This window comes from Furipterus horrens, unplaced genomic scaffold (genome assembly GCF_987537825.1).
Source record: "Furipterus horrens unplaced genomic scaffold, mFurHor1.1.pri manual_scaffold_11, whole genome shotgun sequence".
In the NCBI taxonomy this organism is placed as follows: Eukaryota; Metazoa; Chordata; class Mammalia; order Chiroptera; family Furipteridae; genus Furipterus; species Furipterus horrens.
Window position 1 is genome coordinate 50,488,031 of NW_028327181.1, and position 23,104 is coordinate 50,511,134.

The 23,104-nt window shown below is 39.1% G+C and overlaps 1 protein-coding gene across 3 annotated transcripts in view; it reads right to left on the minus strand.

The window, feature by feature from the left end:
- Positions 1-1,288: 1,288 nt before the first annotated feature.
- MAP2K4 (mitogen-activated protein kinase kinase 4) overlaps positions 1,289-23,104 on the minus strand; it is a 105,451-nt gene continuing 83,635 nt past the window's right edge. For all 3 annotated transcript variants that reach the window (XM_090291811.1, XM_090291812.1, XM_090291810.1), the window contains 7 exons: positions 21,721-21,840; positions 19,288-19,339; positions 16,486-16,613; positions 9,488-9,565; positions 7,405-7,553; positions 5,108-5,153; positions 1,289-3,931 (listed from right to left, as the gene is read on the minus strand). In XM_090291811.1, coding sequence (XP_090147937.1) covers positions 3,818-3,931; positions 5,108-5,153; positions 7,405-7,553; positions 9,488-9,565; positions 16,486-16,613; positions 19,288-19,339; positions 21,721-21,840 — 687 coding nt within the window. In that variant the 3' untranslated portion in view covers positions 1,289-3,817. The remainder of the gene's footprint in view (positions 3,932-5,107; positions 5,154-7,404; positions 7,554-9,487; positions 9,566-16,485; positions 16,614-19,287; positions 19,340-21,720; positions 21,841-23,104) is intronic.

Sequence of the window (23,104 nt, forward strand, 5' to 3'; positions counted from 1 at the left end):
ACAGAAAACAATACGTAATTATATGTTTTCCGATGGTCTTAGGCGACCCCTGTGAAAGGGTCGTTCAACCCACAAAGGGGTCACGACCCACAAGCTGAGAACCGCTGCTCTAAAGGAACCACCTTCTATACAGCTGCCTTTGTTTCAGCCGCTGAGCCTCCAGAACCTGTCTTAAGCTCATTTCCAAGATAACAAAGCAGGCCTTGGGAAGGTGTATGAACCTTAGGTTCTACCCCAACTAGGGATCACTCTTCTACTTCCCAACTCCACAACACTTCTGTCATGTCAGGTTTTTAAGTGGGTGTATTTTCTAAATTCCAACTCTGTAAGAAACTAGGTGTTAGAGCGCTGGGTTTGAGTCTCAGCCCTTTCCCCTCCTGTTATCAGGATCAGAACTTCATTTCTCCAAGCCTTCATTTTCCCTTGTTGTTGGTTTTTCATGTCTAAAAGGGGACACTACAACCTGACTTTGAAGGCTATAGTCAAATGAGATGAACAAGCTCTTGTACCGTCCACAAAGCACAGTGTGCGGTCTGCCTACCACCTCTCGTGGCAATGAGCCAGTGCTTGGCTGGGGATCTGGACACTCCATGGGGTACTCCTTCCCCTAACGGCCAAGGCTCAGGGGTGAGGCCAGGATTCCTATAGCCACACCCTCCCTGGGAGGATATCTGATATTTGCCACATCTGGTTCTGCAATGGTATCTCCCACATCTCAGATCAGATTAGAAGCAGACACAGAAAAAGGGGAAGGTGCTGAACTAATGTACAATCAATGAGTCAGGACTTGCAGGACGGGATCAATGACCAAGAGGTGGTAGTATTAACAGATAAATTCAGGGCTGAAACTTCAATGTTGTCTTCTCCAAGTTTCCAGGGTTCCAGGGCTTGTTGCTCACTTCCCCGTCCTCTCATCGATAAACTTCCCAGGCCCAACCTCCACAGATCTCGGAGCCCCCCCGTCCCTCTCAGGGAGCAGCGAGTGACTGCAGTCTCTAGCAGCCATGGCACCAGGAGCAGAAAGCATGGTCGGTAACCGCATCCCAAGCCCAGGCAGAATGGATTCTTAAAAGCTGGCTCTCTACCATGCCACAGGTTGAAGAACAGTACGTACCCTTTCCCTTCAGCATTAAGAAAGCTGGGCAGGTCAGGGCAACCAACAGCAAAACAAAGCTAAGGAGTTCCCGCATCACACCTGCTCAAACCAAAAGCAAAGCGATATGGCCGCCACAAAAAGAGGAGAAGGAACAAGCCATAAACACTTTCAAAGACGAGAATTTTCCCAATGTGAAATGCACAGATAATTTAATGGAATTTACTTAATTTTCCCCTCTCAGGGTCTGACTTCAGAAAACCAAATTACAAAGTCATCATCACATCCTAGATTTATTACAACTGACCTGCAGGCAAAAGGATAGAACTATTACATAAACACTTCGATTCCATGTATATATCTTAAATAGAGGAGGAATTCAAACAAGAATACAGGATAAAATATTCCAAAGCTCCAAGAAGCGGTTATGTTACTGAGCTCCATTTTTACAGACAAATAAGGCAATATCCCTGCATATTAGCTTTTGATAATTTTTATACATTTTTCTATGGTACAAGAGAAAAATAACCAGAGCTCACAATGTACAGTTCTTACACTATTTTCACAGTTTGTGAACACTATACACCCTTTTGTTTTAATAAAGATACACTGTAATAAACTCCTTGCCCTTAAGTTTATGGTTTATGATAATCTATGATTAATACACTGAAGTTTCCTTTTTATGTGGTCATCCACACAGCAGAACGGTTGGATGAGCTCCTGGACAGTCAGAATTGCTTTGATCTCCATCGGTACAAGGGCGAAGTGAGGCGACGCTGAGCCAGCCGGGAACTGACGGCAGGGGAGCCAACCCCTCGAGTCCTCGGGAGATGGGAGATGCGGAGGAGGACGGCCTGCTGTGGCCGAGGGAAGACACCTGACGGGCTTCCTGGCAGAGCGCGGGGAGTCTGAGCGTTAGTTAGGACGCCATGGGGGAGAAAATAGGAAAATGAGGCAAGTGGACCAAAGCGATCGATCGTTTTTTAATTCTGAAATTTACAGGGACGTGACTTTGAAACAGCACCATTCTCCCTTATTGTTTTATAGTGTTTATGGCTGTCACTCCGGCAGAGACACAGCCGCCCCGGCCACCGCGCGGCTGGCTCTGTACGGCGCCGCCTGCCGCTCAGACCGCGGTGTGCGCGAACCGCTCCCGGGGCTGCGGGCCGAGCATGACGCTCCGGGCCGGGGCGGCACAGCCGAGGGAGACCCTGGCGATGGGTGAGCGAGGAAGCACAGCCCAGACTGCGGATTTAGGTGGCCGCTTACAACTGTTCTGGAGTTGTTTTGGGTTTGGGGACATTTTTGTAGAATTCCAGTTCCCAAAAATGATGGTGACCTGCTAGATTCTCACAGCTCATGAGCTTTTATCTAAACTGCCCTTTCAGAGCCTCACTGGGTCACGTGTTTCTAGAAAGACGCTTCCTCATCACCTACCACATTAGCTGAGCCCATGCCTTTCAGCCTTTTAAACGTCAGAGCATCTGAGACGTGGGGCTAGAAATCCTTGATAAGGAACATCCCTGGTAATTATAAAGGTTTCTGGTATAGGGGGGAAAAAAAAGACGAAATATTGGATTAAGCAAAAGTCACATAGTGGCAACGGACTAGAGAGGCGGGGGAAGGGATTCTGAAACTGAAGACCTGGACCAGTGATGGCAAACAACTGAGATTTGGTCTTTTGCTGCCTATAAGAAATCTTCATCTAATCAATCAAGGCACATTGCTACTAGCTCCTTCTCCCTGTTAGTGAGTTTTGATGGCTAAGGGATCAGCCTCAGGACAAAGGGGAAATATATAGCTGCTACAAGTTGCTCCAGATAAGATACTAGAATTAAAAACATCTGTAAACTTTGCCCTCCGTACTATTTTTTTTTTTTTTCCTTTCAGTCCTGATGGTTTGTGGCAGGCGGACATCAAGTTGGCAGCACACCAAATTCTGAGTGAAAATTCTTAGGATCAGCACCTTCTTGGACAAGTGGCAGACTCCTGAGTCTTCCCAATGAAGAGCAGAAGGACTGGTGTAGGAGAAAGGAACACATTCTGTCCTGTCTCGTATTTTAATGTTCACCTCTTTGAATGCAACATGGTTTTTGGTAAAGGTAAATTCATTCTAATTTAACATGATATCTCATACAGGAATTTGGCTGAGCACATCGATCCCCAAATATCGACTGTGACTGTAAAGCAACAGAATGTCAAATCGGTAAATCTATTGCACTTGGTGAAGAAAGCAGATTCTCCTTTGTCTCCCAGCCCCAGAAGGCAATGTGTCTCGCTGGCTGTGCAAGCTCTTCTCACTCCAGCCCGAGTCTCTGTTCAGACACAGCACATCCATCCCTGCGCCCTTCCAGTACTTGGAAGTCTGACAAAATACCACTCCAGTAGCTGCGTCTCCAGGGTTTGAGTCTAGAAACAAATTGAAGATGTGATCTAATCACAGTCAACAAACTGATCGTACTGACTTCCACATTTCATGACTACGTTCATCAGGAAAGAGCAGGACAAGGTCTCGCTGACCAGCACTAACACTGTGTGACCAATCGGGTGTTTCAGGGATGCACGTTCTAGGTGACAGGAGTATACAGACGTGATGGAAACGAACACCAATCTTATTGCACGTGGTGTCTGGGCGAGCAATAAAAATACTGTGATACAGGGTTAAAATTCTTTATGTCTTGCTTCCTCTCAGCCCTTTTTCTAAAGTCTGACGTAGCAGCGGTATCAATCGACATACATGGGAGAGCTGGGAGTAGCTGGCATTTGATCCAGGATTTTACAAACATAGCTGGCAACCTCTACGGTACGTTCTTCATACATTAAAATAAAGGTATGTTTCTGCAAGAAAAAAGGAAAAAGAAAAAAAATATCAAAATTTGTATCAAAGCCCACATTGAACTTTTCCCAGTTTTGACACAGCACAGAACCAAAGGCTCCAACCGCCATGGCTGGGAAGGGCCGTAGCTCCAGCCAGAGCGGCGGCCCAGCCAGAGCGGCGGCCCGGCCGGAGCTCGAGGACGTGTGTGAGTGGGTGCGAGCGCGCCTGGACACGGCGCACGGTGCTGCGACTGGAGGGGCCACCTGGGAGTGAGGTCTGGAGACCAAGCCACGTGCCAGGAGTATGTTGAAGGCAGGGAGCCCTTGCCACCATCCGAGAACCAAAACTCCATGAACACCAGGTGCTGATCTTAGGGCACAGACATCAATGTTGGCTCCCCTTACCCCGGGCACAGAAAGTGAATCCGGAACAAAAGGGATTCACTTTCCACCCTTCTGACCCTCGTGCCTAAAGAAGTCCAACAGAAACCAATCCTGTGGACTTCTGTACTACACTCTCCAAAGCCCAGAGCTCCGTACCTGCCTTGTACTCCTTCTCTAGCAATATTTTTCATTCACTGCTTCTCTAAGGACACTGACTGGATGTCTCTAGTCATGGCTGGGGCTGATGATAAGTCTGAGCCAACATGGAAAGCTAGAAGCAAAGTGTGACAAACAGGTGGTTTTTTTCTTAAAATATTCCCCCATTATTAGATCACAGAACTTCCTCCACAGCCAAGACCAATGCCATATCCAGGAGCCTGCTTAAAAAGCCCGGGTTCCATGGCAGGTGTGAGAACTTTCAAAGAGATGGGAACTGGCTGTATTATCTAAATTTGCATGAGAACATTTAATAAAGGCAAAAAGCACAATAAATTCTTCTGGACATGTTACACATACATAGACCACACAGTAAAAAACAGTTCCTTAAAATGAATGTTAAAATTCTTCAGGGTAACTTTTATAACATGTCAAGGCCTAAGCCTTCCATGAAAATATAGCTAGTAAATCAGTAGGAAAATTACAACTACAAATTATCTCTTTCCAAATGTCTTTGTTTCAAAACACTTTTAAACCTACTCAGTCAAGTCGAGCTGCCTGCCTGGGACAGGGGCCCGTCACCTGCTCAGCGCACCGGCAGGCCGAGAGGAGTCGGGGGTGAGGAAGGAGCGCGCACTGCCGAGGCCTCATACTCACCAGAAGTTCTTTATACTTTGGCCTTTTGGATTCATCCTTTGTAAGGCTAAAATAACATAAAAATGACATTATTAAAATGAAGACACATTCACCCCAAGAATTTTGTTCACAAATGAAACATTATAAAGAATCAAGTAGTTTTTTCCCTTCAAATACAAAAGTAACAAACAAAACAGCCAACCTGCCAAACACAGAAAACACAAAAAATTAGACAATCTATAATCTAAGGATTTATTCTTAGGATATTCAGTATAGGAACATTAGAGAAAAATCAGAACAAGATAACTGTTAATTGGATAAAGTATGGCATAGCTGCATCAAAAAATACTAAATGTATTCTTGGTTAAAAATGTAAGTGTATGCATAAGTATAAAATTAAATGTATGTATTTCTGAATATATACAAATGTATTATTTACAGAGGCACCACCTAAGAGATACCACTAATCCGGGAGGTAAACTATATACAAACCTTATCAATTTAACCTTAGATTTAAAAACTGGTTACACTCTGCATCTCAATCCCGTGTCCTTTGGTCCAAAAGTCCACAACCGTCCAACTTCACTGAGAACTACGTTGATATATTAAAAACCTCTGCTTGCTGATATTTTCCTCTGAAGTCTACCTTATATAATTAATATTGCCAGAAGTACTTTCATTTTGTTTGTATTTACCTGATCTTGGACCATGTCTTAATCAGCACTCTCCTCCAATATCAATTAAATTCATTTTTCGCTATCAAAAGCTGGTTACTATTGGCAACATAGTTCATCTATTTCTAACCTACTTGGGGAAAACGGGACATTGGTAACTACAACCACCGTCTACGGGAGAGGACCGGCACACGCGACACAAAGAAAAGATGTGTAAGTACCATATGTACAAACAAAATCAATACAGAATCAAGAGGAAGAAAGTAAAGCTGGTGGAGGGTCCACAGGTTATCATTTAAATTTATTTTTTAATTTATTGATTTGAGAGAGAGAGGAAAGGGGGGTGGGGTCTGTTGTTCTTCTTAGTCATGCATCATTGGTCGCTTCTCATCTGTGCCCTGACGGCATCAAACCTGCACCTCTGGCACACAGGGACGACACTCTGACCAACTGAGCTACCTGGCCAGGGCCCACAGGTGTTCATTTTAGACATTATGTTCTATGATTCTTTTAACCAAATATTTTATTTAAATGAATATATAAAATCATATTTATGCAAATTATATAAGATGCAAATATGTGTGCAAACGGGTAAAAATAGATTTTTTAAAAAGGGACAAAGCAGCCAATTTTAGTCATCCTTATGGCTTCTGCTAACTAGAAAATCTTGAGTAATTCTCCCCCCTCTGAAAAGTAGCATAAAAGGAGAATTTGGTTAGAGATGATGAAAGAGACTTGAAACTGGAGTCAAGTGTTTTCTAATTATGCCAAAAGAAAGCGATGCCAGACGAGGAACTATAAGTTTTATAGGACCTAAAAAGAAGAGAAACAGGATTCCTGGAAAGAAAAAAATTATGGGAAAAAGAAAAGCATTTTTAACAATGTAAGGAAGATATATTAAACACTCTGGCTTTTAGCTTGTGAACATATACTATTAACTCACATTGGATAAACAATAGTCAAATAATAACAAAACAAATTGTATTTAAAATAAAGATTGAAGTAGCACAAAGCACAACTATTGCCATGTCTGCACATATTTATTCTTACCTCTACACACACACACACACACACACACACACACACACACACACACACACACCTGTTTAAAGGTGAACAAACAACATTAACAGGTATGGAGTTCACCTTCCTTAGAATAAGGTTTCAGAGCCAATATACATAGCTCTACCAATTGAGATTTGGACCTGACTCTACTGCATACACGTTACATGTTATGTCAGAGCAGAGATCCGCCCCTACAAGCCTGATCTGGGGAGATCTTGTCTTAGTAAAAGCTTCCAAGTGATCTGGTACCATCTTGCTATTAGAAACACATCAGAATAAGACCAGCAGTCTCACCTAGGCTGTCTGCTTTGCACAGGGCACTGGAAATCTGGAGGCAGCGGCTTCTCCACCACCCACATCCCCTTTTATCAGCAGCTGAGGAGCAGAATAAGAGTACAGCCTCTCCAGCTAGCTGGACCCTTCCATGTAGCTGCAATGAGCCGGAGTCCCAGCTCAGAGGGCAGAGGGCTCTGAAGAAGGCCCCCCTTCCGCACTGCGAACTACCCGTGGTGCTGAGCTTCAGGACACCTCACTGTGCTCACTGCGTGTGTTCTGAGTGTTCGTAAGTCACGTACTCACCACAAGTTGACAAAGTTGATGAAGCTTGGGGAGAATTCCCTTTCCTCCGAATTACTCAGCTGTGGAGGGTCTCCTTTCACGACTTGTGTTAGCTGATCAAATACACTATTCCACTTTGGATAAGGAAATCGGCCCGTGGCCAACTCGTACTAAAAAGAACACAGAGGAGAAAGCAAAACACACTAAGGCATTATTTACTACTCCTCACCGACATGGCCACATTGAAGGTCTAAACTCCAAGCAAATCTCTTATAAAAGCCTTGAATCAAAACCTTATTAGGTTAAGGTGGAATCTTCAAAATTATTCAGACTAAATGGAAGTAATGTTAGAATCAAGATAACATAAAGAATTCTGTATCAACCAAATTCAAGAACTGGACAAAAAGGAAACCCTAACCCTAAGCCCAGACAGTCCCCCAGTGCGTGCTCCAGGGCAGCCTCTGGTTCTGACTCCTTTGCAGGTAGGATTCTGGCAGGCTGGGTTTGGAACTATTTTAGTATAATGTCTGCACAACTTACAGTCATCTCCGTGGAAGGCCATGTCCAGAACAGCGGTCAAATGCATTTTTAAGTTAAAAGTACATTCAACATACAAAATGCCCAGTAAGCTCAAAGAAACAGTGTGTATATCCTATTCTATAGTTACTACAATTACAACCACAATCACATACTCTATTACTATTACTGAGGAAAGCAAGTCAGGGTCAAATCCTTCACCTTCAAGCCCAATAATGACACTCAAGACAATATCTTTAAATCACATCAAGCCAGACCTGAAAAATGTTATGGATGTATATATCCAATATGTCATGGGTCAAAAATATGTGTGAACCGTATTCTCATCTCTCTCCCACTCTGTCCTGAGGACAATGAAAACCTAGAAATTGTTTTCAAGAAATATATCTAAACCTACATCATGGCCTAAGTGAACCCCACTTTCTGTGCACTGACAGGTGACTGATACCATAACATGCGAGATCCCAAACGCATTAGAAAGGAAGACGGCGTATGAGGGAGGATACTATCTGAGAAAATGGGTTCAGTGTTTCTCCAGCTGAGAACTGATTCTTCTTAATTAGCCAAATATTAATTTTATAAAACAAAAGGAAGGCTAAAAAGATGGCATGGAAAGGCTTCTTCCCTCCAAAATGCCTCCTCAGCTCACCCCTGTCTCCAGTTACATACACATGGGTAGGAGAGCAGACAGGCATGCATGCGCACACATGCAGAAATTCTTTCCTTTGCCTGAGGCTTCTTTCTGATAAAAATGCAAATGTTTGAGAAGACGTAAACCTTACTGGTTATACACAGCAACGGGAATAGATTTCATTCTTGAGAACAGAAAAGGAATAAAGTGAAGGACTTAGGACCCGAGAAATTAATTTCACACATTTCATAATTTTATAAGGCTATCCATATAAAAAACAAATTATGAAGCAATTTTAAGTACTGAATAATTTGCTTTTTTTAAACAAAGTTTAGCCAAATGTACTATAGAAGCTTGCTAAAAAAAATTTTTCTATGTTAAAACCTTTCAAAGAACAAAAATTTGTTTTTATAATAAAGTAAATACTTGCTTTTTAAACATAACTGGTTTGGACATAGATAGGTAATTCTGAATTGTCACTGTCACTTATATGCAAACAGTTGCCTTAGCTAAAAGCTACAGGTCTTGCAGTCTTTGGGACCAGTCACCAGACCTAAAAGGTATCCAAACACCATGTTCTCTTCTGACTGGAAAAAGAAGGGATTCCTTCTCCGTTAGTCAGCTGGCTTCCCAATGGGAAAGACTTCAGGAGATGTCTTCCACACTTGGTGACAAGAGAGACTAGGAGTCTTCTGCAGGGGTGAGCTATTAGCCTTCAAGTCTTATGGTGTAATTTATAAGGTACAAAAGATACTTTTTTTTCAACAACTAGAAGATACAGTCCCTATGATTATGGCCATGAGGGAAAAACGTTAAAAAACAGGTAAATAAAATAAAAGACTAGAAGAGATGAGGAGCAGTTCCTTGTGAGGGGTGGAAGATGGACTATATTTCTTGTTACACTCCTGTGACAAAGTTGGGTCAATATACACGTACCAATGTGATCCCCAAGCTCCAGACGTCAGAGCGCACATCATATCCTTGTCGGGATGCACTTGGGTCTATTCGTTCAGGCTGCAATGCAAAGAGAAGTCCTGGTCATTAATTATTTATACGTCAGGGAGGAGAATGGGAATAGCTGGGTGGTAGCCAAAATGCTAGCATCCTCCTCAGGGGATTCCATGTCTGGGGTCAGATCGGGAGTAAGGAAAGTCACCATTACAAACAATCCCCAGAAAATAAAACCCTCAGTGGCTTCCTCCTTAAAGGCAATACAAAGCAACTCTTCTAATTTCCCTCCTAATTACTCATAAGGATTTACAAACCTGAAGCTGGGAATAGACAAAGGGAGAGATGGGAAGAAAACTGGACAAATGAGAAAAATAAGGAATTACAAGGTCAGCTTAGTAGCAAGTAGTGGTTAACAGGAAGGAAAAAAAAAAAAAGACTAACTCTTCTTTGTTTCAGTGAATAAAGCCATACTGCAATATATCTGAGATATAAAAACAAATATAAGCTGAATTTATTATAATTATTTTACCCATTCTTCATCATAAAGCTAAATTTATCATTATGCATGTCTATTAGTCACTGTTAATCAAATGAAACATTGCCAATGTAGTAATATATCATCCTATCATTTAAATAGCTAAAATCATTTTTAGTAATTTCTGTGAAGGGAGTATCTTTCCACTTCCTTGAAATAGAAGATCTTTATCTACAGAGGCGTCAGGGATGGAGAAGAGAGAAGAGAAGAGACGGCATCCGTGGCCCAGCAGACAATGGATCCCTAGCTGAGACTGGGAGTAACGGCTGCGGAAGGGGATGCCCAGGGAAGCACACCAGCCAACTGCAATCTAACTTCTGTCTGTCAGCAACAGCTAGTTCGGAGACCTACGCATTTTGTTTTGAACACGAATACTATGGCTGTATAAATTTTCATTGTATGCTATTTACTTTGTTCTTAATTAAAAATATATTTATTTACCTGATAAGATACACATTACATAAGAACCCCAGATAGTTGACCAAGAAAGAAAATACTCTATCCAACAGCAGCAGCAGAATACACATTCTTTTCAGGTTCATTCACTAATGAACATTCACTGATCTAGACCGTGTTATGTGCCATAAAACACACCTTATTTTAAAAAGCTGAAATAATTCAAAGCATATTCTCAGTCCACAAAGTAATTAAATGAAAAATCAGTAACAGAAAGGTACCTGGAGAATCCCCAAATATTTAGAGCTTAAACAACGTATTTCTAAATAACACAGGGAACACATAAGTCTAAGAAAATGTAAAAAATATTTTGAACAAAATGAAAAGGAAATAAGAATTTATCAAAACTTGTAGAATGCAGCAGAAGTGGTGCTCGAGGGAAACATAGAGAACTCAATGCATATATTACAAGAGAAGACGGACTGAAAATAATCTAACTTTATATTTTTAAGGAATTGGGAAAAGAACAAATTAAACCCCAAGCAAGTAGAAAGATGTAATAAAAAGTATAATGAAAATAAGTGGAATAGAGAAGGAAAAAAACCACATACAAAAGTCAACAAAACCAAAAGTTGATTCTTTAGAAAGATCAAGAAAATCAACAAACCGTTAGCTACACTGGCCGACAGAAAAGAGGATCCAAGTTATTAAAAGGGGAATGCAAGAGGGGTCATTACTACTGTTCTTACAGAAATAGATGAAACGGGCATATTCTTTGAAAATGAAAACCCACCAAAAATAATACAAACATCTGAAAACCCTTAAAACTACTTTTCCAATGAATTTATTAATAAAATCTTCGCATGAAGAAAAGTCCAGACCCAGATGGGTTCACTGGGGAACTCCTTCAAACATGCAAGGGAGAAAACAGCCTCAGTGTGACACAATTTTTTCTTCAAAAAGCAGAGAAGCAGGGTTTGCCCCCAAACTCGTTTCAGGAGGCCAATGTAATCGTTTATGAAAACCTAACAAAGACATTATAACATAATAACCCTCATAAACACAGATAAACATTGTTACCACAATATGATCAAACCTAACCCAGCAACACGGGAAGAGGTAACGTATCATAAAAAGTGGAGTTTATCTCAGGAATACAAAACTGGCTTAATAATTGAAAATCAATGTAAGGTATCACATTTACAAAATAATGAAGAAAATTATATTATCATCTCAACAGATGTAGGCCTGGTCTCTGACCAAACTCAATTATAATAATTCTTGGTACACTACGAAGAGAAGGGAATTTCAGTCCATAAAGGGCATCCAAAAACAACCCAAAGCTAACATGGTGGTGAAATATCGAAGGCTGTCCTTCCTAATTAACATATTGAACAAAACGTTTCCTAATTAAAATATTCAGCATTATTGGAGGTCCTAGCCAGTAGAAAAAGGCAAAGAAACACAAAACACTGCCTTTATTCACAGACATTTGAATTTCTACAACTGTTTACAGAGAAAATTCCCACTAAAATCAATGGAAAAACCAGCAAGGTGACAAGACAAAATGTTAAAATATGAAAATCAGTTGCATTTATCTATAACATCAAAATATTAGAAACTATATTAATTCTATTTACAATAGTAGCATCAAAACACATGAATTCCTTAGGAATAAAGTTATAAAGTGCAATAATTTCACACTGAAAACTACAGAACATTGCTGATAGCAAAAAGATTTAATAAATGGAGAAACAGAGCAGGTACTAAAAAACAGTCTATCAAGATATTCACAAGTAAATGAATCAATAAACTATGGTCTGTCAATACAACCCAAAACTTCTCAGCCATAAAAAGGCAAGACTGTACATTTATGAGAGACTCCAGGAAAATCAAACCAAACTGACAGTGACAGGAAATAAAATCAACCATCCTTTTGGGGTGATGGACATGTTTTATATCTGGATAGATGAGGTGATTCTATGAGTAACTACATTTGTCAAAATTCAAATTGTATGCTTAAAATGGGTGGCTATCATTGGTGGTTATGGTGGTAATGTCACTGCGAAACTGTAGTATGTTTATGTCACTAACAGCTGGAATTTTTAGCATGAGGTCTGTCCAGAAAGTATCCAGCCACGCACTATGAAAAAGACACACATTTATTGGAGAAGATACAAGATACAAGAAACATGGTACGCAGGACAATGACTCCTTAGTCCCATTCAGAGTAGGCACTTTGGAACCTCACACAGTTCTCCCAGCATCTCTTCCACTGTTTGAAACACTCTGCGAAATCTTGTGTTGGAATCACCATCAGCTGTCCTGTCCTATTTGCCTGACTCTCATCAATTGTCTGAAATCTCTTCCCTTTCAAAGGTGATTTTAGCTTTAGGAAGAGCCAGAAGTAACAAGGCACCAAATCTGGGCTGAAGGGGGCGTGAGTCACCCGGGTGGTTTGATGTTTCGACAAAAAACTCTGCACGAGACGTGATACAGGAGTGGGAGCATTGTCATGATGAAGCTGTCAATCAACAGTTGCCCATAGCTGCCACCATTTTCATCATATTGCATTTCTCAACGAATTAAGAACATTGAGGTACAGTATTCCCTCACTTATCGCGGATATTACGTTCTAGACCCCCCTGCGATAGGTGAAAATCTGCAAAGTAAGAACCTTACATTTATTTTAGTATTTATATATATTTTAAGGCTTTATAAATCCTTCCCACACACTTATAAACCGTTCCCAGTACCTTATTAACCTTTCCCACTCCCTTATTAGCCTTTTCCAGTTTTATAAACACTACTTATGTTCTGAAACATATTCTACACTCTTAAAACCTATGTAACTTTAACAACATACGTATACAGTACCACAGAATCCCGCGATATAGCAAAAAAATCCGCAATAAATAATTAAATATAATATTTTTTAAAATCCCGCGATACAGTGAGGCCGCGATAAGTGAACCGCAATATAGAGAGGGACTGCTGTAGTACGCTTTACTAGTTGTCTGGCCTGGAGGGGCATACTTGTGATGGACAACACCTTTCTAATCAAGAAACACAGCACGGTCTTGATCTTGCTGCAACTTTGCCATGCCTTCTTAGGTGTGGAGAACAAGGCAACTTCCATTGGGACGCTGGGCCTTCCTTTCCAGATCATAGCTCTGGTCCCAGGATTAATCTCCGGTTATGACCTTCTGGAGGAAATCTAGTTCATTGGTAGCAGTTTGAATCAAGTCATTAGCAACTTCAGCACCATGTTCCTTCTTCTCTGGTAGCAGAAGCCATGGAGCGAATTTTGCCACAATACGTTTCATGCCAAGATCCTGCATCAAAATCTCAGACACAGTAGTTTGGAATCCCCAGACCAGCTTCCAGTTCTCCCACTGTCAGTCGCCGATCTTTGTGGATTGCAGCCTGTACATGTTCAACATCCTCAGGTGTTCTGCTTGTTGCAGGCCTTCCAGAACGTGGATCACTGTCAACAGATTCTCTACCATCTTTGAAGCATTTGTGCCACATATTTATTTGCACTGCACTCACCGCATCGTCCCCGAAAGCCTTCTGAGTCATCTGAATAGCTTCTGCGGAGGAGTGTTCAAGCTTAATGCAAAATTTGATGCAGATCTGTTGCTCTACTTACTCAGTCATTTTGAATGCAAAGGCCACACAGTACCCATGCTCATTAAACGGTGTCTATTGCCCCCACTGCCTAGTACAGTAATGTCGTCATTATTCACGTGTGTGCATTCCAGTCCATTCTCCTTGGCTGCCAGGTTACATGGACGTCACACAAACCATTCTTGTTATAGTAACAATGGTTGGACTTCTTCCAGATCGACCTCGTATATACACATATATACTTAAACATATTAAGTATATGTATATGTATACAAATATAAATACAAACACACACATAGATGAGGAGGCGGGAAGGTGCAAAACATTAACAACTAACTGGCTTATGAGAAAAACTTAAGCTGAAACTCTGTATCCTTTATACACTTTCTATATTAAATATAACCCAAGAAATCAAAATTCCTATAGACTAAAGACAAATGATAAACCTTAAAAGGACAAGATACATCATTGCTGATATCTTACGTCAATATTAAAGAAAAGTCAAGTCACTTTTAGTGGCTTGAAAAATGAACGCTGATTGTCTTCTTGTCCATTTTTATAGGCCTCAGAAGGCCGGAATGGACAGAAGCATTTCACTTGGTCCAGTAAGATTAGTGACAGTTTGTGATAAGCCTGCTTACTCCAAGGCTGAAATAGTCGGCAGGAAAAGAAAAGCCGTGCACCTCTTGGGACTGTGAACCCTCTAACACAAAAACTGAAAGTCTACTTCTTTCTTAAAAGTTACTTAAGTGGAAATATCCAGCTCTAACAGGGCTACAATTGCATTTTTAAAATCCACATAAATCAAATAGAATTCTTAGTCAACATTACACAGCAAAAAACACTTAATCAACCTTAGTACTGACACAGCTCTAAATTACTCGTATAGATTAACAGTTTATACTTAATTCTCAGGTATCATTACTAAATGTGTAAATTACATGAATTCCCAAATACTCCATGTTTAATTTTTTTTTTCATTTCTTGTTTTAGAACTAGTTGTTCCATTTATCCCTAGTTATCATGATTTAATGCAAGATCATCAAACTCTTCCAAGAATCTTGCTGCCCAGCCACCATCCACAAAGTCCAAACTACAAATGAAGGTCTTTTTTCGTATGTATTAACATACACACACACTCCTCTGACATTTTCATTTGTGGAAAAAGTGACACAAAAAGATGTTAATAAAAACAGGGTACTGAAAGCAATAATTCTAAAATATTGTTAATAATGAAAAATTTTCAAATGCAATGTTTTTCAATAACAAAGAGCAGAGAGTATAGGCAACAGAACATGTACAAAGAATACATGTAATACTGTGCCTTACACTATTTATAGGTTGAGAGATAAGTGAAAGAATTGTTGGTGTAAAATCTACTTTTAAATAACACTCAGAATAAAATGTATTCAAGCTCCTAAAATAAGTGTTAATTGGTGGGTAGCACTAAGTCTGCCCATCTACAAACAAGATATAAAAGCTACAATATGTAGCTTATGGCTTTTCTTACTTTTCTGTTGCTTATAGTATTGGGTTTGGAAATATATAAATCAAGAAAGAAGCTAACAAAAGGAGAGAAATAATTTATTCATCTCTGAGCTACTCTTAGTTTAAAAGAGCCTTCAAAGATGAAACAGAAACTACTGCTAGGTATGCTTCAATAAATGACAGAAAACCTATATGTATCGCCACTTAAGAGTGGTCCCCAAAGAACCAGAGCCACATTAAGGAAGACACCAACATGTAAGGAAAATGTTTAAAATGTGGACACAATTTCCAGTCAGATGTAGGTCAAAATGCAGGCTATAGGAACAGTCTACCCAAATGAACTAGGGTAAGAGTGTAGCTCTGTCTCCCTGATGGGAAAGAGGCTCCAGGTTGGCAAATACCTGGAGTCTACCTTTGCATTTGTTAGTTTGCTTCGTCCACCTCTAAAGAAGGGACCAACAATATTTAAAACATGGCCCCAGACTCTGTAAGGCTTACTGAGCTCTGCCACCAGTCTGACTCTTCCCATTCTTCTGTAGCTAGGAATAGTATCACTCAGTGGCCTAGGACACACCAGCAACATGCCTATTACGAAGTTATCTACTACAGTCAAGATAACATATAGAGTGCTAGAAACACAAAGAAGCCTTTTTCTGCTTGATTAGAGGAGAATATATGAAAAAACAGTCATCAGAGAAGACCACCAAGGCTAAGTACCAGATAAGAGGAACAGGGTAGGACAATACAACTAGAGTTCACTGGGGCAATTCTGCAGTTTCGTGGAGAAGCTAGAACCTGCGTTTGGTGTTTGGGGAAGAGGCGAGTGGCCGAGCATGGGGACGACCAGGGGCAGAGCCCTTAGCAGTGCAGCAGAGAGGGCACAGGCGCCCTGTGCAGCGAGCGTCAAGTGAGCAGGCCTGGCCTGTGTACTTACCGCCATGTACGGCCTGCACCCGGCGTCTCGCGTCTTGGCAATGGAGTCCACGAGCTGTCCGCTGATGCCGAAGTCACAGAGTTTAATATTTCCGCTTCTGTCCAGAAGGATATTGGAAGGTTTGATATCTGAAAGAGAAAGATGTTATTCAGTGTAGAAGTAATCAATCAAATGAGCTACATTCTAAAGTAATTTTGAGTGAAAATATTGAAAAACCTTAGACAATGTTAAGTGATCAAGTCCTTACAAGGCAGATATATAAAATGAGAAATATGAAATTTCTTTGAAGACAGATGCTTAAAAACTCAATATCAAAAAATGATATACAACATATTTAGGCATTCTAGAATGTCTTGGTTCATTCATTTACTTGTTTCAAATTCATTACTTGACAGGGAAAATATGAAAAATGAATTTAAACTGTATGGGTATACTAAGCTACTTTACAATATGTGTCAGACTATACAACTAAATACAAAGTATATAAATTATAAACCCACAATATTAGTTAAAGTAGAGTTTTAACTAACTTAGGAAAGTATCCAATCCAGTACATCCAGAAGACCACATGCTTTGGGATCAGAGAAGCAAAAGTTGAAAATCTGGATCTAAAATTCACAAGGTGAAATTCTTAATATGACCTGTGAACTTTCAGTAGCAACCGCAATTTCCCCATCCACAAAATGAAAAACCAATAATTCCTAATTCACAGTTATGGAAATTAAAACACCTCATGCAGTGCCTTAAGATTACTTATACTCAGTAAACACATCCACAATAATTACTTCTACATGAGACATTTTTCTGACCTTAGATGGCTTCACCAAGCTTCTCCCAACCAACCCTTTCTGAAGAGCCACCCTTGAGAAACCAGATTCATTTCTTCCACTCCCTGGGTGTTGCTGCTTCCCTGCCAACTGGAGAAAGCCAACCCCCTTCCATCTGGATCTACAGGTCTCACACAGTCTTGCCAGACTGGCCACCAGGTTATCGCCTCTCCTCACTGACAACCAGCTCACTGCCAGTGTGTGCGCATCGGCCACACTGCCGGGCCACCCCTACCTACTTGCGCACCAGCTCTCTGTCTCTACCTTCATTTCTATCCATTTTGCTGTCACTATCATGACTCAATGAATAAAAAGTAAGGGAAAAATAAATACACTGTGTAGCTCTATCCATACCCTCAAAAACTGGGTCCTGACTGGTCTAAGCTTATCATCAGGGTGGTTTCAGGCTCCTGGGCAGGGACTAGTTTCAGGTCAGGGTGTGAGGAAATTCTGGTGAATGACAAATCCCTGCTCCTGACAGCCACACGGGAAGGGATAGCTTCTTCAAGAAGCCGCCATGTCTATATGTATGTGACACCAGAGACCAGCTTTTGCTGTTACTGCCCTGAGGAGGAAGTGACATACTGGAAAGGGCGCAGCCTAAGAAGGGAGCTTGAACCCTAAGCATACTGTGCCAGGAGCCACTTAATTTTGGACTTTATTACAATGGATAATGAATTTTCTTGAAGTTTACACCAGTTATCAGAATTTTCTGTTCCCTGTAATCAAAAACACTCTTAACTGAAGCAAAAAAGCTAACTAATTTGGATTGACAAAGATTGCTATAAACTGATCATTTGATTCTGTAATACAAAAATCAAAGTTATTTCTGAGACCTGTCGCTTTAATTCTGCTCCTCCTCAGGCATGGTCTCAGTGCTCGTCTGTGATAGCTTGAGTGTTCCTAAGGCATTTGAGTGACCCTAAGGTAAAAGCGATACTCTTGCAATTGCAGCGCAAGCAAAAAATGGAAGGAAAGCCCCAAAACAAGAACAGGCAGGAACAAAATAATTTTGTTTAGGGACCTAACCCTAACAATATTTTAGGCCAAAAGAGAAAATAAGAAGCCTATCTCATATTATTTTTAATAAGCCCAGCAAGCATAAATGAATTATTCTGATGTTCAAGGTTAACTGACTTCTGGTCCAGGGTCTACCCCAAACTAAAGTTACTTGAATGCCCCAATTGCTAATTTCTTTAACCACTAGAAACTATGTTCCTTAGAATTCAAAGTTTTTTACATTTCTGGATATGACCTTTGACTTTTTATCAGATTTACTGTCAGGCTGAATCACATACTGCCTTAGGGTTGTCCATTACAAAGTGACTGGGAATAGAGAACTTATGTGCCTCTTCAAAACCACTAACTCACTACTCTGAGCCTGTCAGTAACAAACAGAGCAACTATTTAGTCAATTTGCTTAATTAAATTCAGGATTCCCACTGTCTCCCAATAGACCTACATCAAATGTTTAAAATTTTTGCATCTATATCTAATAATGACAAGATCATTATTCTCACACATACAAATGCTTTACAGGAATTTCAGTGGACAATACTAATGAAAGAATCTCTCAATTTGCAAAGCTTTCCTCTAAAGTGGAGAAGAAACACTAGAGAGGGACAGTAGTGTGCCTTTAAAACCTCTCTGATTCTTCTTTGAATGCTCAAAGGTCCACCTTTGTGCCTTATTCATATACGCAGAGAAACACTGTTTATCAGGAGAATTAATAATTATTTTCCAACTGAGAGTAATAAAGAACTGACAGCAAAATCTCTTTCAGTTTCTAAGCCTAACATATTAATAAGGTAGACTGGAATTTATAGACTCCAAAAGAAAAAATACCTAAATTGACAATGAAGTTTTAGGATACATATAGTATATCTTGCTAAATAGTGACATTGTAATTTCAATATTATTTCCTATTATTCCTAGTAAGAAAAAATTGTTCTATAAAAAACAATCCTATACCCACCTCTGTGAATAATTTTCAAGTTTTCTTTTAAGTGGTTTAGTGCTTTCACAGTCTAGGAAGAAAAAGCAGAGATGAGATAAACAATCTCTTTTTAATCAAACGGCACAATAGTTTATCACAAGTCACCGTCCACATAGTCCACTGCATTTCTGTAAACTTAATGTTTCAAAACTTCATGCATTTTTTTTTTGTTAACTGAAGATGTTGAATGATAATTTTAAATCTGAAAACTAAGTTGCCCTTAGTTGTCCCTTGACAGCTGAAAAACAAAAAAGGGTAACTTAAAATTTTTTAAATAAGTCTTTAGCAAGTTGTACGTTTCCTGTCCCTTCAAACTTTTCAAGAATAGAAATATGTAGTAGATGGAAGCCTGATAGCCTAGTTCCATTATCAGCCTTAATTTAGTCAGTTTCCCAGGTCCTCAGTTCCTCACAATCCCTCGCCCTTGTGGGCTTCTGAGCTTTGAAGTAATTTCTGCCGAGTCACCATGTCTCTACTCAGCCACTGTGGCAACTGCCCAGAATTTTTCCTCCTGTCTGATCACTGCTCATAATCAGGAAAATCAGAAATTTCTTCAGAAATGGAGGGAAGAGAGACTTCATTTAAAATGTCCACAACCTCAAACTAGAAGAGAACTAAAGAACAGGCCAGCCATTTGCTATAGAACGGTCAAGTCTCTGCTGCTATCAAGTTGTCTGGGTATCAGGAATACAGAACACACAAATTTGTAATATTTCAAACAGTTAGGCTTGTGTGTTCAATTGTGTGGTCAATTGAGTTATTAATTAGCAAGAGAGATTTAACACAAAGTAATTTTAAATGTGTTTAATATAAAAAGTGACCACCAGGTCTAGAAACATAGGCAAATATAAAATTTATTAGTATATCTATATTACACATATTGCAGTATATGATAAAAATAATTTTATTATGGTTAACAACTTCATGAGCCCCCGGCTGCATAGTGGTGAAGAAGTGGATTCTGGGATTAGGCTGCCTGGGCTTACACCATATGCCAATTACAACTGTATAAACTTCAAAGCAAGTTAATTACTTAACCCCTCCATACTTTAGATCTGTCGTCTGTAAACAGAGGGTACACTATTTACCATAAAGAGTTGCTTGAAGATAAAATGTTATAATATCTTGACCTGATACAAATAAATATTGAATAACCACTAGCTATTATCATTATGCCACTATTGTTCCTATGAATACTAACAAATTCCAATATAATATTGGGTTTGGTATACTGGAAAGAGATAAGTAAATTGATCAATATAAAATTTCCTATACTACTCTGAATAACAAAAAAAATTTTAGTAAAACTCAGCTTTGTTTCATAAAATATATGAAAAGGTATATATCTTAACATGTAGTTCATAAAACATTTAAATTTAAGCATCAATTCAGCTACATAGCTTAAAACATTAACATAAGACCTATGAATTTTAAGGTTATAATGACTAAAGTTTAATTTGATTTTTTTTTAATTCAATTACACACACACACACATCTCCTAAAACTAAATACAATTTGGAAACTGTATCTTTTTAACATTAGCCATTAGTGATTCAACAGGATGAAATGGCGATGAATAGATAACCTATACTGAAGGCGGAGGATGCTGCGAAGGAAGAGACAGAAAATACACGCAACCAGAATATCTTATAGCTTTCTGTCAAATTTAGCTCCGACAGCCACTAACCAGATCATGTAATTAACTTAGATTCACAGGGGTTTCTAAGAATCTCATTAATTTTATTCTTTCAACAGTTTTTTTTCAGAAAAAAGAAATTATGAACAACTTTTGTAGACTAAAAAATTCAGAGCAAGAAAGGAAATAATCGTGATCTCACTTTCAAGACTATAAACACATAAGCAAAAAAAGTGTCTTTTTTTCCTGGCAAAAGCAAATTGACTAAATTAGTAGTAATGCCAGTTACTAAAATTGCTAGTCAAAAATTTAAATAGTTTAGACTAGATGGCACAAATCTTAAACCACAGGCAGTAATACTTTGTCTAAGAGTTTTAATTAAGATATTTAAAGGAAACTGCTGTGAGTCTGATTAACTTAGGGGTAACTCTGATAATGCAATATATTTTAAAATGATTAAGCCAGCAACGGGAAAAAGGAAGAGAAAATTGCTTTTTTCTAATCTTACTGACATCACAATCTGTTATGGTTCATTGTGATTTTACTGAAAACAATAATGTAGTATTTATGTAGAATATATTTTGAAAATTGTTCTTATGACTTATGTTAAGTACCCCAAAGAAGTGATTTTGTCTCTTTTCCTACTACAAATGATTTTCCAAGAAAGTCAGTAACATCCTGTGAAGGATATCTGGGTGGGTATGTGCAGTCAAAACTCTAGCAGCATCTTTATACCAGTATAAATAAAATGAACAATTTGAAAACCAGGTACTTACTGCTAAAGTGATTTTGCCTAAAATTTCTTCTGGAATAACATCATCTAATACACTATATACATATTTGTAAAACTTATCAAACGAGGTAGACATGAGTTCCATACAGATCCAACAGTCACCCTATAAAATAACAAATATTTGTTATTCTTATATATCTTATTATTAAGTACCATTTGTCCCTTCACTTAAAATAGAAATACAATTAAAGAAAAAAAAAGAAACCTTTTTTTAAAATACCCTGTTTTGATAGAAATTTTTGGTTTCTTACCAAAGCTCTGGGCAGAATATTCTCCTCAGGCTTAAACACAAACTTATTTGCCCAGTTTCCCGCACTCTTAATTCTAAGGACAAGAATAATCTTACAGAGAAAACTTTTGCACTTTTATAAAAATTTCAAATTTTGCCATAATTAAAAATAAAAATAGAAAACCTGGGAAACTGTTTATTCTCAATAACAAAGAACAGATTACAGTTATTTTGAGATACTATAAAAACTTCATAAATTAGTGAGAGAGAGAGAGAAAAAAGGAGAGAGGGAGGGAGAGGGAGGAAGGGAGGGAGGGAGAGAGGGGGAGAGAGAGAGAGAGACAAAAAGAAAATACATAAAGCAAACCCAATGCCTCAAGTCCTTGCTCAAGTTCTTGCTCAAGTTCTACCTTCTCAGGAGTTAACATTTAAAATGCAAGTCATCCCACTCTTAACATCCCCTCACCTTACCTTGTTGTGTTTATAACCCTTATCATCCCTTAATATAAAATGTGATTTATTTATTTTAATATTATGTTTTTCATCTACAGTCCCTACCTACTAGAAGATACACTCCACCAGGACATGGCTCAATAAACATTCCTTAAATTAACGAATGCTGGCTATAATTAAACTGAGTCATCCAAAAACTGATGGCAGCATTACAGAGTATTTGAAAACAGTCTGAAGGCAATTGGAAAACTAAACCAGAGACATGGAAGTGCTTAAACCCTTTGACAGAGTCATGATCAGGGATCTAACTTAAACAAACAGTCCATAAATTAGAAAAACAAAACAAACCAGAAACCACTAAGCTAACCTCACAAGAGGAAATGGTACATCATTAAAGAGATTATCTAAAACTAAGTGATTTGGGAAACTCTACAGTTCATGAGAGCCCTGCATGAGAAAATGTAGAACACAAGCCAATACCATGATTACAATACTACCAAAGTATCTGCACAAATGAATAAGTACCACCAAGTCCCCTGTAAGAGTGAAGAAAACTCTCAGGATGATGACAAAGAATTATCTAAAAATGATTTCGCATGTTGTCACTGATTAATGGATCCAGCTGTATCCTTAGAGATTTTCTACCACTAATCTCCTACCCGTCCTCCCTGACCTGCATTGATTA